Below are 17,671 nucleotides of genomic sequence, written 5' to 3'. Positions count from 1 at the left end.
TTATTTACGCTCTAAATGTGCTTAATTAGAAATTTCTAGTTAAAGGTAGAAAACATAATCGAGGTTAGCGCCCTAGGGGGCGTCGTGCCCAAGAGGCTGACAACGTTTCCTCTTTGGAAGACTAAGCTTTTTTTACGACGGGCTCAGTGGCCCAACGGCTTGCTCTGGGGGCAATGTACTCGTGTGAATTCCGTTTCACTGGTATTCATAGTATAAGGTATTCTTAGCACCAATAGAGCTTATTGTAAAAGTGTTCGTACAGGGGAGTACTGCCATCTTACCCATTTCTCACGCCAAGCACTAATGTGATTATTACTGCGACCTAGTTTTCAAGGGTAAGGTTAATATCAATGGAAATTGCATTATAGTTATAGGTATTTTATATGCCTTCAATATAATTTAAAACAGTTCACACATCTCTACATTTTGCTTCAAAAATCAAATACCCTAAAATATCGACTCTACCTCATCCCTGTGACAAACGTCAAATGAAGTGTCACAGGTATCATAATCAAATATCTGTTTTTTTATGCTACCGAGTGACGTCCACAACAGTTGCAGTGTCACTCAAAACTTTGAATCACAAAGAAGCGACTATGCCCACCCTGAGACGTAAATTGACAAGTCCAATGTGCCTGTAATTTCACCGTTCCGTGACGCGAAACTCGACGCGGCAACCCAACCACGCTTTCACGTACATTAATGGTGAATCTGGCAATTTTATTTACTAGGCAACAACATTTAAATTCCTCTGAATAATACAATCTCGTGGTCGCCGCGTAGACCAAAGACAAGCTAGCCTCGCCCGCGCGCCCGGGACGCTCATTTAAGTTAAAACGTAAAAGCTAAATAAATAGAGCGTACTTTGCTATGACAGTTAGATGCACGCGGTCGCTGAGAGTGAGCGCGATGAAATACGTGTCGAATAAACGCACCCTTATCCTTCCAAACTGGAACACAGTAATGCCCATATTACTGCTTGGCGGTAGAAATAGGTAAGGTCAGGTGGCAGTACATCCCTGGACGAACTCTACAAGGAGCTCTGAAAGTGTAGTAAAAGAAATGAATATTCCAAAGATTTATTAGACTCTTGACAACATTCTTAATATAATACCTAAAATTGTGGTTATAATTTATAGACCTTATTAAGCAACAAGAGTCGCCATATTGCCGTAAATATTTTACTTACGCGTAAGCGCCTTCGTTGTGGTAATAAAAACGGGAATTGCTCCCTTGGGAACTCTTCGGAGAGAAACTTTCGAGTAGTCTTAATTAATTTATATAAGTACATGCTTGTGATATTAAGTAAGGTTTTACATTTAATTAGAGATGTTCATTTCTTATTGACAAAATACGTGTCATTTAGACTAGTAGGTTTATTACTGTGATAATATACAGGTAAGGTACAATAAGAGCTTAAATATTAGGAAGTAAAAGTAGGATTTTTAATTAAATTTTTATTGAATTGATATTCAATTATTTTTTGTAAAATTACTCCACTAGTTTGTTATAATTATTAATACAAAGATCGAACACTCAGAAAAAATTCCTTCGATCCGGTCGGATTCGAACCGACGTCTTCTTGCATACCGTGCCAGACGCTATAGCAACTAAGCCACGGAACGAACCAACGGACCTCACGAATTTCTCTATGTGCTTGCGTCGTGTCTTTGTACTTGGTCTTTCAACAACTTTTTAGTCGTAGCGCCATCTATGAGAAATCTATTATAGATTTATCACCCAGTTAGTACCTTTACAGCTACCAGTCACCAGTAGGAGTTTTAAATTACATGAATAAAATTTAGTCCCCGCGGCAAGGTGCCCAAGATGCTGGCGGCGTTCCCCCTTTGAATGGCTATGCTAATGTGTTGGGCAAGGTAGCTGCCGGTTGGGTTTCCCAGACAGCCTATTCATTTTTTAGATAAAATTTTGTACAGATGAGGGGCACTGGAACCCCGCGGGCCAAGGGCTTCAACTCCAAAAGCTGTAAATAGACGGTCTCTGTTCTTTAATGTGTTTTAGAGTGTTTTTAACTGTTTCTGGTCATGGCAGAATAACAGCGAAGCCTATCTGCTGTCTTTGTCACAATTAATGCATTTGGATTTCAGTAACTTTCTTTAAAAAAAAAAACCAATTACCCTGATTTCGCTTAACAATAAAACGGAAACTAAATGTGATATAAACAAACTGATTAGAGAGGATTGTAGAGCCCATTTAATAACTCAATTTCACTAAAAATGTTGATTACGTTAGTTATGATAAGGAGGACAGCTATATACAGTCAACAGCACATCAAGCTGTACTCTTTCGTTAGGTTCGTATACCGCTTCCAGTGCAACGGAACAAGATCCGTCAAAGTGTAGCTTGATGTGCTGCTAACTGTACCTTTCTGTGGTTGGTCTGAAATGTTTGCTTTATTATTAATAATAAGTTATATAATAATAATAAATAATTTATTGTCTCCCGACTCATACATCGTGTACTCTAGGTACTATAACAATCATAGGCACAAAGTTGGGAGACAGGAGCTCAAACTAGGTTAGACCTGTGCTATGAGTCACCTACATTCCTAGAGTATTACAAATACTAGATTTTAATTGATGATCTATGACATAGGAATGAACAAAAATAAAACAGAAACAAAAAACGAAAAAGAAACAGCATATTTGAGTAGGTGTGTCTCTCTCTCTCTCTCTCTCTCTCTCTCTCTCTCTCTCTGTGTGTGTGTGTGTGTGTGTGTGTGTGTGTGTGTTCGTGTCTGGGTGTGCGTGTGTGCGTGCATGTGTATGTATGTGTGTTGTGTGAAGATATCTAATAACGCAACACTTCTATTTCTATTAGTCTTACAGCTGGCAGTGGCGAGGTGTTCACATAACTCGATTTTCGCCGGCTTATCTAAAATTTCAATTTCAATTTCAACGTATTATTGTATTATAAATTTTATGTGTAGGATAAATTAACCGGCGAAATGAAGTATATAAGTAACCTTATGTGCTAATAAGTTGTGTTTTCTTAAGTTAGGTGTTTTTTGTTTTGCTCCAGTTTTACTAACGACAATATTCACGCCTAGCCACCGATAGCTGGAGACACAAAGTCCTCAGTCTCCAGCTAAGTTTATTAAGCCAGCTTGAAACAACTCTTTTGCATTCCCTTCTTGTTTTGGGGTTATGGCACCGTTTGTTAACCTTATTGTATAATCGACCACCTTGATAACTTGACAAAGAATTTTTCTATGAAAGCTGTTTTAACCTTAAAATGTATACAAACCATGTACTCATTCTACTATCACCGCTCTCATTTTCTAATTAAGGTATACTCAACATGCTGATGTTGCTTGACAACAGAAGCCAAATAAGTAACTGTCTTACAGTTAGAACCCCTCATCCTTATACAATGTTGACGTAGGGTGTAGTCTAGGTTTGAAATTACAAATCTTTAGGATCATTCTTTGTGCACGTTCAACCTCCAACATAACAGTTTTAGCAGAGTCACCCCAAGTTGGAATATATTACATCAAAAGCGATAATTTGGGTGAAGCAGTTATATATATAACATGGTGAGGGTCTAAATCTACCTTGTTAGATTTTATATGTCTAGATCAAAGATTACATCTGAAAATCACGTTCCAATCTAACGGCACGAAAAACAAACTCGATAAAACGAAATGCGACAAACGGATTTTCCCATTTGAATCAACGGAAAAAACAAAAAACGTTGAATGTAAACACTATGGTTCCGTATTCGTGTATTTCTTATCGTTCAGCTGGTGCTAAAACATATACGTGGTATCCATAGGGTTGTACCAAGGAGATATGGAGTTTTGTAAACCGCTCCCGACATAAAACGGTTCTTCACGACGTTTTCTTGAACGACGAATCGATCGGGACGAACAAGTAGCGCGCCTGTCTGTGACAGTTGCAGCGCCACACAGAGCTTTAAATCGCAAAGACTCTAGGGGCATTGCCACTGCGCTCGTCACCCGGAGACAAGTTGACAAGTCCCATGTGCCTGTAATTTCACCGGAATCCTTACCCTTCTAAACCGAAATGGCAAACCCAATTTCGATGTCGAGACCGGAGGACCACGTTTCTAAATTCATTTGAAGAACTATTTAACTAATTAATTTAATTTAATATTTTCCTTCCATTCCCTGCAAAAACAAGAGTAAGTTGTCTTGTACAATATATCAAATATGTATATTGTTTACCTATTGTATTTACCACGGGTCTATGGTAGTTACTAATGTTTGTACTCTGTAAAAGCTCGTATGTTTTCGGTCAGATTGAAAATAATATGAACGCCAAACTTGATGTAATTTTTTTTACATATACAGTCATTTGTATATAAAAAGACTTTCGAAGAGCGTGTTGGACACGCCCATAAAAGGGCTACGTAACCGTTATGTAATTCGGTTTAACCACATTCGATTCCAATTTTATTTGTCTGTTACAAGAGCTGTTTTGCCTAATCTAAAATTCGATGAGATATAGAAATTGTTTCGGATATTTTCACATACTTTCTTTGTTACAGTACCATATCTTTATTTTTATTAGCCATAAATACATTTACTAAATTTCATGATTATGACAATAAGATCATAAAAGAGCATGTAATAAATAGTACTATGACATACGGACAGTCATGACATCATATAATGACTACGGAACCAAAAATCACTAAAAATTATACGTCTAAACCACTATGTTGAACTATAAAGTCAATCAGTTGAACTAATCGGACATAAATATTATTAGTTCAACTAGGTACAACTTTTTAAAAAGTTGAACTTATTGGACGAAATTCATCCTGTTAGTTCAACTTTCCAATTACTTAAACAATAGTTCAACGTATAACCGATAACAAATGTTAAGTTGAACATTTTGTTGTTGTACGTATAAACGACAGATGAACGTTGGGTTGAAATTGATATACTCCTGACAGCTGAAAGTGAACCTTAAAGTAAGAATAACTTTCTGAGATAAAAACCCGTAAAATTATTGTTGCTTTTTAACCGACTTCAAAAAAGGAGAAAGTTCTCAGTCGAATGTGTTTTTTGTGTATGTTACGCGATACGGCGTTTGTGAACAGATTTTGATGATTCTTTTTTTTGGAAAGAGAAAGAAAGGGTGTGTAAATGAACATGAAAAAGTGGATATGTACACATCACGTATGTATTTGGTCCCTTTAAATTTGGAGAAAATATTCTACCTCTAAGGAAGGCAAACTAGAAGTTGAATTCCCGTAACCGATTTGAATAAAACTCGGCAAATAGACATAATTCCACGAACTTTCGAAGTTGGCTTTATTTTATAAAAAAGTTATAATATTATACACACACAAGAACAAACACAGGACACCCACACTCTCACGCGCATAATTATGTAATGGCAATAAAATACTTTATAAGCCAAGTACATCGATGTACATTAATTAATAAATATAAACTATGTTACATGTAGTGTTTAGTACTAGACATCAGCCCGTCACTCCATACCATACTATACCAAAGTACAAGACAATAGTGATGGGTTTTCCAGTTCTAATATTTTTCTCCAAGCTGGCACGTTCAAAAAGCACACATCAGTCCAATCGCGGCAGGTCACTTGATAGTAAACATAATGAATTGTTTTATAGATATTATGTAACAGTAAAGATCCATGTGAAAGAGTTCGTCCAGGAAATTACAGTTATCTTAGATATTTCTGTCACCAATAAGTGATGAGAGCATACCTGCGTTCCGGTTTTGAAGGGTGCTGCTGAAACTATAGGCACATGTAGTGTTGGGCCATGGAAAAAATACCATTTTGAAATAATCGTATTTTTCCGGATATTTTTCCAACATTGTTCCACATTTGACTTGACACCTGTCAAATGTTAAAGTTACTGAACGAAAACGATGGTGCATTTTAAAGGATTTTTCGCTGTTGTGAAATCATTTTAAATCTCGTTTTGTTCTAGGTGGCTTTTAGTTACATAAGTTTATTTTATAATCCACACTAAATTAAACTTAAAAATATATTTTTAAAAGTAAAAAAATTATATTTCGAAATTATATTTTTTAAATTTTTCGGGAAATTTTCAAAATTTCCAGTATTTGACATTTTTTGAAAAATTACTCAACAGGCACATGGGACTTGTCAATTTTATGGCACAATTTGACGGGCGCAATCGCAATGCCCCTCAGGTCTTTGCGATTTAGTTCTTTGAGTTGCACTGCAACTGTTGTGGATAGGTATGTGGCTTACCACCAGGTGCACGACTTACTTTGTTCTTCCCGTCTCTTGATGTCATAAAATTATAATAAAGATATGCGATAAGGGCGTCTCACGGTTATGAAACGCGAAGGGCTTTAGCTTGTAGGCATTATTTAATTTTTAAAAGGAATTAATACTGTATTCAAAGAATTTAAAAGTTGCTTGCCTCATCTGCGAATGGAACCGACCACATGTGACTGTACATTACTGTAGTCTAATTATACAATTTATTCAAAAAAGAAACAAACTTGAAACTGCCAATGTATAATTAATTGCAATTACTTTATCAAATGTTCAAAATGTGATCCATCTTGTGTCATTTTTCAGTATTACTTGCCTCATCTGGGAATGGAACCGATCAAATGCGAAAAAAAAATTGCCGATCGAAAGGGTTAACTATTACAAGGATTAATTTCTTTTAAGTAACACAGTATTTGAAATTAATGTGTTCTATTAGTCGATATTCATATTTTTCTGGGGTTACGTGAAAGAAAAAAAGCAATTTGACAACGTGGAGGGTAATGGACGATTACGATGGATAAATGGAATTGAAGCGGGAATGGAATACCAATATTTACAATATTTCGAATGCCCATGGCAACGCGATATGCACACCTACAAGTACCGAACTTATCAAAACATTGAGCATTTACATACAAGAATGTGGTCCACATTTTCAACTTTGACAAATTAATTGTTAAAAAAAATTTTATGCATCGGCAGTTTCAAGTTTGTTTCTCTTTTTTCAATAAACTGTACAATTCAACGGTGTTCTTTCAAATTAAAGTACGAGTACTTTCGGTCGGCATCATAAAAATATAGTCATATTTGGTCGGTTTAACTCTCAAATGAGGCAAGCAACTATTTAAAAGTCTTTGACTGCATGCCATGCATTGGCCTGATATTTATATGTGTTATAATACGTATATCAGTGGCGAGGCGTCCATATAACTCGATTTTGACCAGCTCGCCTAAAATTTTCTATAATCGTTGAATTATGAATATTAAATAATCAAGTTTTATGTAAAATTGTATGTGTATAATAAGTTAACCAGTGAAATGAAGTATACTAGTATCTTGTGTGCTAATTAGTTGTGTTTAAATGTAACCAAGGCGGCATTGTTTCTTCAGTTAGCTGTTTTTTGTTTTACCCCTTATTATTTTTATTATAATAACGATTAGTATAGTTACAATAACGGCTTTACTAACGACAATTTTCACGCCTTGCCACTGATGTGTATGCTTTGTAGATATGTAAATAAAGATTGTTCATATAATGGATGTAGTTATTCGTATATTTCGAGTATATGTGTATACTGTATGTATTATTTATATTGTGTGTAATCTATGTATCACAATTATTTATAAATTTGATCCTACCTGTTTCTATTTGTCTACCCTTGTTATTTATTCTGTACTTAGCTCTCCGGTTGACTGGTAGAAAATGCATAATGGCATTAATACCGCCATTTCTACTATTTCGTGTGCAATAAAGTTTAATAAATAAAAATAAATTACTTCCTTTTAAAAATGAAATAACATCCCCATTAAGCAAAATATCCGTCTATAATATTTAAAACACTTTCCCTCCGTGTCCCATAACCGTGAAACGACCTGTATACTGAGCACTATCCAAACATGACCTACAACGCCTACGCGTGAGTATTGTCTAGACAAAGGCCAGTTTAAACATTTTTTTATGGAGAGGGTAAGGGTAAAAGGGTAAAAGTCATTATAGTCTCGCACAGACATAATTATGGTCTACAGTACTCCTTGTCATAACTACGCATTTTCATTTTGGTAACTTTAGAGATATTCGCACTTAAAAGTTTACCTCACTAGCTCGGAAAGACTTTATTTCTCATTAGAAATCTGCGCGCAAAAGCGTTTATGAAATTCGAACTTGATGATGGACTGTGGTGCATCTCAACTTATTCTTTCAAAGAAAAAAAAACAATGACACGTTTGGTTCTGGTCTGCGTGGTATCTTTAGTACTCACAGTGCAGGATATTTTATTTTTTAAACATTGGTTTTATTTGTCAAACTTTACGTAAACAAACTTCCTAGTCATTATCAAAAACCTACAAAATTCATTTAGCGTAACTTTGTAATGTTTCTAGAAGTTCTAGAATTCAGATTTCCTGCTTCGAGAACAAACCCTGCTACCGACACGTAAAACTTTTCTAACAAGGTTTTTCCATTATCTCACGGTACCTCGGTTTTAATCGAATTGTTGAATGTCACGTCAGACTGAATTTCATTATTGCTGGGGATCGAGAATTGCCCTGTGACCTTTTTGGTCTAGATTTTTTAATTAAACTGGCATATTGGATATTCTACATTTTTAGCGCCTTGTTAAAACTACTCTGTAGTCTAGATTTTATAAATAAAAAATCTTTGTGGGAGAGTAGAAAAATAGAGAAAATTTGGTATACCTTCAAAAGTAACTTTATATTCATTTTGAACTGAAGTTTTCAAAGGATGTGACGACCTCGGTGGCCAAACGTTTTGCGCTTTCGGCACTGTATGAGGAAGTCCCGTGGTCGATTCCCGATAGAGCCAATTCGAGAAATAAACTTTTCTAAATTGGTTCCAGTCTGGGTGTCTGGGTAGTGCCTCAGTGTGAATTCTGTCTCCGTGTCAAATTTTATTTTTCGCCACTTTTCAATATGGCTGCCTTATAAACTTTTTTTGGCGGTAGATAAAAATTTCAATCATAATTAAGGGTAAAAATTTTGTTTCCGCCGTTTTTCGAAATAGCCGCCATACAAGCGTTTTTGTTTTTTTTTAATATGGCCGCCATTAAAGAGCTATTTTAATTTTTTTAAAACAAAGTCATAGTCATGTAGTGGAAATGAGATACTTATAATAGCGTTGTTGTGTCTCGACCGTCTCTCTGTTAGATTCCTTTTTTTTTTGGAAGCTATGCCAAAGATAAATATTTAGGGGGAAAAAATGCCAAATTTCAGCCGAATTTCCTGTACTATAAATACCAGAATAATGATAACTCAGAGGGCAATGCCCGGAATACTCAGACCAAAACCAACTTACAAATGTTCTTTTCTTAAATTGGCCCAAATCGGGAATCGAACTTCCTCATCCAGCACGCATAGTACAACCGCTGTGCCACCGAAAAGCATGAGCACACCCCGTAATCTGAACCCGCCCACGCGCCGCAGGCCGAGCTCTATCACAGCGTGAGTGGGGTACAGAATCGTTTATTATACAACTTCTGCGTACTTGGATGACAAAAATCCGTGGTAGCGACCTGTGTAGCTCTTTCAGGTAGTCTCGATCTAAGATGTTTAAATTAAATATTGTAATGATAAATATATTTAAATGTTTATTTACAAAGAGCAACCTCTAGAGTTTCTTGCTCATTGTTCTCAGGGGAATCTGCCTTACGAATAAGTAGTAGAGTTTAATCAATATGACGATTTCAAGTGTAATTCTTATATATCTATGAAATAAAGATTGTTTGACTTTGAGTAGCACTGCAACTGTCATGGATAGGTGTGTCGCTTACCACCAGGCGCACGACTTGTTCGTCCCGTCACTTGGAACAAAAAAAAAAGGGTTTCCCTAGTGCGGTGCGGGGCAATGAGTGTGTGTGTTATTATTATTATTAATTCCGTTGGTCTGGTACAGGGAATTCCTTAGTTTGAGACCAGGGGGGTGATTCACGTAATCGTAGCGACTTAGTCGTTGAACTGTTTTTTCGTATTCACGTGTGACAGTGAACGACAACGAATCCAATTTTAAAGTCGTTCGATCCAAATGTCGTTAAAGCGTATTCTGGTATATGAATCGACGTTAATTCGACTCTAAACGACAAGTCATACGTATTCTGCTAAAATTTTGACAGTTCTTTCAATAGACTTTCGACGTCTAAATGTCAAATTTCACAATCCCAGATATTCATTTTCATCGTTCATTACTCGTTACGTTTCGATTCTACTCATATCAACGTTCGTTCAAGTGATACGTGAATAGCCATTTTGGATAGGACTTCGATCGAACGACTACGTAACTTCAACGATATTTTGATATCTTGAACTTAGGTGAATCGCACTACAGGTGATCGATCTGGTTGTCTAGCATGTTATTATTATTATTAACCGCAAACCGTAGTCTATCAATTAATTTACGTTTCACTGTTGGGCACGGGTCTGAGGGTCGTATTCTAGAACTCTACTCAATGCTCAAGTCAGGATTGCACTGGAAACACAAGCACTGGAAATACAACCCTAATGGCAGGGGCTTGAGTATGATTTCGAGTGCTTTAAACCATACTCAAATCTTGACTTGAGCATTGAGTAGAGTTCTAGAATACGACCCTAAATCTCCAGATATGACACTGCAACTTTAGCGCATTTAACAATCCAACGGTAATGCGTGAGGATCACAGATTTTTTTGGGATGGCCTGTTGAGTAGTGGACTTTCAGACTTTAAACTGTGGACATATTGTTTAAAATCTAGAATGTAACAGTTAACTACGCATGTGTCACACGCGACGTTATTGGACTAAATTTTCCATTCATGAAAGACTATTAGTGATGTGAGCGTGTCGAAATTTAGTATCGATAAATAAATATTTGAGATTCAATCGATTTGGCACATTTAACTGGATTTACTTAGCGTCAATGTTGTACAGTTCAACAATATGTAATAAATAATCAGAACAAGATAAAAATAAAATAAAAAATTGCTATTTTTTTCTAAGAGAACTATTGATGATAAAAAATTTAATCACACAGATTAAGTGGAATAAATTAATTGGAACAGACTTTTTAATAATTTATGTAAAATGGATTCGCGGCAGTGTACGTTTACGGGCGACATGCATACTCGTAGTTTCAAGAAGTAGTTTTTGTTTGCTTAGTTTAGTGAAATTTATTAAAGACACTTTTAGATTAAATGCGGCATAAAAGTTAATAATAATCTATTTCTTATGAATATCGCTTGTACTTGTAACCTAAAGATAAAATTATCCATGTGACAATCTTATTAAATGATATTTTTTATGTCTTATTAAAGATATTTAAAAAATAGGGAATAAAACTGTTTCGTCAGATGTAAGTAGCTTATAATTGTTCAGGGATGATTTTACAAATAAATTTAAAGGGTTAATAAAATTGGCAATGCAGAAAATCAGAGGAAATAAAATTTATAGAATTTACATATATTATTTTATAAATCTTAAAACACTGAAATTGATTTTTTACCTAAAACTCAACCTTAAACTGATTTTTTTGCTCACTTTTTCACTTCGTTAACTCCGTTCGCTATGAATTTGAGTGTATATCTTCATGCACCTATTTTCTGTAAAACTCTTTCCTAGTGGACGGTCAAAACTTTTTACTCCATTCCACTGAGCTATTTCCGGCTCATTACCTTTTAGCAATAGTAAATGAAAACGTAAGGGTCCACTGAAAATCAGCGTCACAGCCTTTTCTCGGCGGTTTTGACATCAGCTGAGTGGATCCTTTTACATACGCCACAGCCGCACACATGACATTTACCTTGTACACAATAGTGTTGACTATCTTTGTGTAATGAAATGCATTACCAATTACTAAGATTATTTTTAATTCATTTTATTTAATTTTTTTTCTTATTCTATTTCATCTTTATTTTAATTTAGCTTAATTTTTTTTATTGTCTCATACTGTGTATTTTTGTGTTGTGGCGTTTTGTAATAAATGGTTTCTATTCTATTCTAAAAAGGAGTCTTCACGTAAGACGTATTTATTATTCATATTCATATCAGACGTATACTGGGCAACCATAAGCGAGAACCTTACGCCAATTGGCAAATCCATTCACCTCGATTAAAGGACACTCGTGGTCAAGTTTTCGATCCCCAGTCGGGTCAATGTCGAAAACTAATTTTTCTATATTGTCTCGGGTGTTTGTGGTGCGTGCGTTAGTTACTTTGAAATCGGAGGTACAAATGTGTTTTTGTCTAATATTTATATTTATTTATCGAAACTATAAACAGGAACACATTCACAGTAAAAGGAATAAGTATCCTAATTCGATGTCAAGAAAGGAGGACAACGTTTTTCATTTAATTGAAGAACTATTTTGCTTCCATTCCCTGCAAAAACACTTAACGTCTATCGATAAATCGAATAAAACGTCACTCTGAATCACCTCGTCTATTCATACCGTCTCGCTACTGTGAACAAACGGTTAAATTCAATTTAGTTTCGTGCTTGCTATGTTTGTAGTGTACATACTTTTCCTTGCAGTTTTTTATTTCTAAGACGTGTGTTATAATAAAGAATGAAAAACAATTCGGTGTTTTTTAAAGTATTTATAAATAAGTCCCCATGTGATTGTGAAAAAATTAAGTAGAATATAGATGATTATAATTTTAGTTAACAAGTTTTAGGGTTCGTGATTGTTACACAAAGAAAATGAATCGCTTTTTCAAACAAACCAAAGTTTCGGGCCCTTTGCAGGTCATTGTCCATATGACCACAGGACCTGTAGGGCGTGAAACGTTGGTTTGTTAGAAAAAGAAATATACGCTAGATACGAAAAAATAGTTTAAATGCCTATGTATAACAATAGTTGTTTAATTAGGAGACATGTAACAGTCTAACGACGACGCTCTGTAGCGTGGTTTCTCATTAACAGAGACTGGGACAGCGTGACAAGACAAGTGTTGTTTTTTTTATATATAAGTATATCCAGATCTATGTTGTGTTTGGCAGTGTTGGTGGTGTGTTCCGTGCACAGTCTCCAGTTGGATAGTCAAGCGTCTACGAGGAAACCAAGGGTGACGAAGTATAGCAAAACTACTGCAGCGCCAGGGGGCTCGACGGTATGAATACTTTTATTATTTTTGTTTACTCTCGTGCTGTATGATGTGGAAACGGGGTTTTTAAAGCGATAGCCATTAACAAATACAAAAGAGGTAGAAAAGTACTTAATTAGTTATGACTTATTAGTGAGAATCCCGTATACAACTTCAATGATATAATATATTTAAAGATCAGTACTGGGTTTGGTCAATAAGCACTAAAAATACAAAAAAACTGGGATTTGCATAGATTTTTAACCTAAAACAATCCTGACATTCAATAAAATACTTAATTATAGTGAAGCTGTAAAAGTGCCTAACTGGGTGACGAAATACTTACATAGATTTCTCATAGATGGCGCTACGGCTAAAAAGTCGTTAAATGAAGCAGATAGAAAGATCCTAAAGAATTGAAGAATGCGTGAGGTCCGCTGGTTCGTTCCGTGGCATAGAATCTGGCACGGTTTGCTAGAAGACGTCGATTCGGAATTTTTTCTAAGTGTCTTTGTATTAACAATTTTAACAAACTAGTGGAGTAATTTTACAAAGAATAATTGAATATCATAGTGGTCAAACATCCTGATATTCAATAAAACACTAAAATACGAATTTAACCTAAAAAAAGGTGTTGCTGGACGGCAATGGACTCTTGGTGAACCAACCACGACCCAGGTATCTGAATTGTACGTAGAAAAGCCATGTTATTTTTCTAGCAACAGATTAATAAATTGTCTTCTTTTGTGTCATAATCAATGATCGTAATTGGTAGACTGTTTTAACCTAAACTTCTAGGAACAGAGACTATATGTGGGACTACATTAAGACAACATTTTTTGTCCCAGATCTATTCTGGATTCGGGACATCACTTAAGTACATTATACAAAATAACATTATTTCGACAAAAAATTACTTATAATACATGTAATTAGAATTATTAACATATGCATTTCAATCATATTTCAATGAACATTCCTCCGTGACCCTGAAATTATCGCATCGACGATAAAGATTATCAAACGATAATTTTTAACTTTCTGACTCGACTTTGAATCGAAATATTAGTAAAGCTCTAATTTCAAATCTCGATTCTTTTATTATAAAGTACACGCTATTTAATTATTAATACAATGATTGAACACTCACAAAAAAATCCTTCGTATCGGCCGGATTCGAACCGACGTCTTCTAGCATACTGTGCCAGACGCTATATCAACTGAACGCAACGAACCAGCGGACCTCACGAATTTTTCTATGTGCTTCGGTCGTAACTTTAATATTTGGTTTTTTAACGATTTTTTAGTCGTAATTTAGAGTAATTTCACATAAAAATAATTGAATACCAATTCAATAAAAATGTATACACACTATTTATTTCAATTATTAATGTAGCGGACTGTATCAATGGTATTCAGGTTTTTTTTCAAACAATAATAATAATAAATAAATAAATAACGCACACACTCAACATAGTCCCGCACTAGGGAAACCCTGTGTTGCGGGTGCCATGGTCACACACATAGACAACCACAAATTACATCCAAACTCACGAGAGAAATAATTGTAGGCCATACAAATATTCCTCTCGGCCCGGGAATCGAACCTGGGACCTCTGCGTGGCAGTCCGGCATGGTAACCGTTCGGCCACGGAGGCAGTTAACAATATCAAGTGACGGGACGAACAAGTCGTGCGCCTGATGTTAAGCTACTCGTCTATCCATAACAGTTGTAGTGCCGCTCAGCGCTTTAAATCGCAAAGATCTGAGGGGCACTACCACTGCGGCCGATGCCCTGAAATCAGTTGACAAGTCCCATGTGCCTGTAATTTCCTTAATTTTTTGCAGATGTGATAGTGCGAATTTAACGATATGCCATGTCATTTAAGTCAAACTAAGTGACAAAATAATTTTTCGAAATATCATAAAAAACTATAACCCACTTTTAGAATATTGATATTGTTTAATGATATTTCAGCTGCGCATCGTTAGGGTAAGTTCCGATAAGGCGAACACGTTAACTGTTTATGTAAGAGAATAGCGTGCTGTATTTGTTGGTATTTAAAACGGTTATTTGACCACTTCTCACTTAGCCGCCTTTTAGATAGTGGACGGCAGCAATGGAACGGAGATTGTTATTTTAAGTTTCATTTATATGTCCTTAAATATGACGTGTTTCAGGAGCCAGCCACAGAACGAAGTCTAATGACAGCGACGTACCGGTTGGCGCCTGGTGGCGAGACATGTATTTTGATGACAGTGGACGCGTTATTGGACATTTCCTATGTTACTAAGCTAAACGAACGGGCAGTAAGTATCAATTGCGTTTTCGTATTTCTCATTCGCGTTTCAATGAATCTTGGTGCTGGTATTTATAATGATAATATTATTTGATTTGACGTTGAAGGAGCTGATTGATGTCCATTGTTGTCAATAGCGACGTGTAATAATGAAAAGGATAATTTTACGACACGACTCGGCATTTGTTTTCCGAAATTCGAAATTTAAAAAATTAAATCTGACACGATCGTCACTTATAGGATCGCTGTCCGGTACAACTTCTACCTCCGGCAAACTCGCGTCAATGCTCAATGCAAAACAAAGCAGTTTCAAATTGACGATATTATTCTAAGTTGACGATATATTAAGTAAACATTTTTATTTTCGTGTTATTAAAACTTTTCAATCGCTTACCCCTTGCAATACTATAGTCCACCTGTTTAGGTACCTAAATAAATGTAAACAATCTTGAGATGTCTATTTAATGAAATATACATTTATAAAATGATTTTCCCTTACCTTCAAATACAAAATACAAATACTTAGCTTCATATGAAATTGCATGCCTATTTTTATACCTATTGATTTGTAAAGCATGTGTTTCAATAAAAAGATGTATCAAGATTGTTTACATTTAGTTAAGTACCTAAACAAATGGACTATAGTTATAGATTTAAAAACTTATAGATGCGACTCGCATTTGTTTATATTATTATTATCGCATTTGGTTATATATATTATACAATATTGTAATCTGTCAAAACGTGCCTGTGTTGTGGTTGATCTAAGGATAAATTGTAAATGAACCGCTTTCAAGGTAATACAATAATTAAAAAATAATATTTGATTATCTATCTTTTTTTATTGTTTTTTTCTTTTAACGATTGATGACATTTATTTTGATATTGATCTTCTTATAAATCTTGGTTGCTTGGTTGCGCCCTCCATCCAGTAGGTTAAGATAGTATACGAATAAGCAGCTCGAGCCGAGGAGCGAGCGAAGCGAGCATGCCGCTGCAGCGGCCGGCGAGTGCCATCAGCCAATTTGATTGCGTTTACGTACATGTTTTCAGGTCAAATTATATTATAATTAGTATACAAATATAATCAACATTTAAAAATAAGTATCTAAATTTTATTTTTAAGGCCCAATGTTAAACTATCAAAGTTAATTTATTTTACGTCTCAGACAAAACGGGTGAATCATTAAAAAAGACTACGGTATAGATTTTTTTGTCTGCTGCTGTTGCAAATTTAAAATAATCACTTAAATACATGCCTATTTTATCGACTTTTCTGTATCATTTCATCTGATCTTACATATATTATTTTCTTTAATTATAAACACTAAGAAATATTCTTTCCATCCGACTGTCTCAATAGTTGATGTTTGAAATAAGTATTGTAAATTATAAATGTTTATTTACAAAGAACAAGAGTAGAGAGTTTCTTGCTCATTATTCTCAGAGGACTCTGCCTTACGAAAGAGCAGTAGAGTTTAATCAATATGACGATTTCAAGTGTATTTTACCTTATCATCTATGAAATAAAGATTATTTCAGTTAGATTGTTGTACATTTCGCCGCTTTTCAAGAATAGTGGCACAAATCAAAATAATTTCTATTAGTCTAATAACACATCAGCATTTAGAATGTGCTAAATTTTATTATGAAAAAGACACACCGAGTGTTTTATTGGTTATAATAAACAAGTGACAACATGGAGGTGTACGGTTGGTCGCCTTTGCACGTGATACATGCTTCAGGTCTTTCTAAAGCATCTTCCTGATGAATTAGGTTGATTTTGAAAACCATCGTTTTATAGAGTGATATTGTTCATTTTCAGGACGCGAACACATTCGTCCCAAACAACGCAAACGTAGGAGGAGTATGTAAGGATAGTGACGCCGAAACACTCGTGCTGTCTTTCAAAGAGTTTTCTTTAGAGTTTGCTTTTGCCAAGGTGAGTTGGTTTACCGGAAATGAATATTTTTTTTCGGATGAATCGTGTATTACTGTTAAAGTTCTGTAAAGAGTCAAAGAGACAATTAAATTATATGTATATACTCGCGATTCAGATTTAAAAAATACTTTAATTTCTGAAGTGAAGCAGTCGCGAAATACAAAGTAATGTCTGGGTTTTTGTATCAGTCAGCCATGACCATGGGACCTGTAATGGGCCCGAAAGGTTGTTTGTTTGAAAAAACATATATACGCGATTTAAATTCGAAAAAATAGTTTCATTTCCTATGTCTTTGTTTATTTTGCTTAAAAAAATTGAGATCACACACACACACACACACACACACACACACACACACACACACACAC

The 17,671-nt window shown here is 35.2% G+C and overlaps 1 protein-coding gene across 1 annotated transcript in view; it reads left to right on the top strand.

The window, feature by feature from the left end:
* The window catches only part of LOC113233657 (lysosome-associated membrane glycoprotein 1), a 37,493-nt gene that overhangs the window by 15,803 nt on the left and 4,019 nt on the right, over window positions 1-17,671 (top strand). The window contains exons 2-4 of the mRNA XM_026468827.1: window positions 12,979-13,088; window positions 15,243-15,371; window positions 17,187-17,303. Coding sequence (XP_026324612.1) covers window positions 12,979-13,088; window positions 15,243-15,371; window positions 17,187-17,303 — 356 coding nt within the window. The remainder of the gene's footprint in view (window positions 1-12,978; window positions 13,089-15,242; window positions 15,372-17,186; window positions 17,304-17,671) is intronic.

This window comes from Hyposmocoma kahamanoa, unplaced genomic scaffold (genome assembly GCF_003589595.1).
Source record: "Hyposmocoma kahamanoa isolate Upper Pololo Valley unplaced genomic scaffold, ASM358959v1 79, whole genome shotgun sequence".
NCBI classification, from domain to species: Eukaryota; Metazoa; Arthropoda; class Insecta; order Lepidoptera; family Cosmopterigidae; genus Hyposmocoma; species Hyposmocoma kahamanoa.
This window is presented reverse-complemented; position numbering and strand designations above follow the sequence as displayed.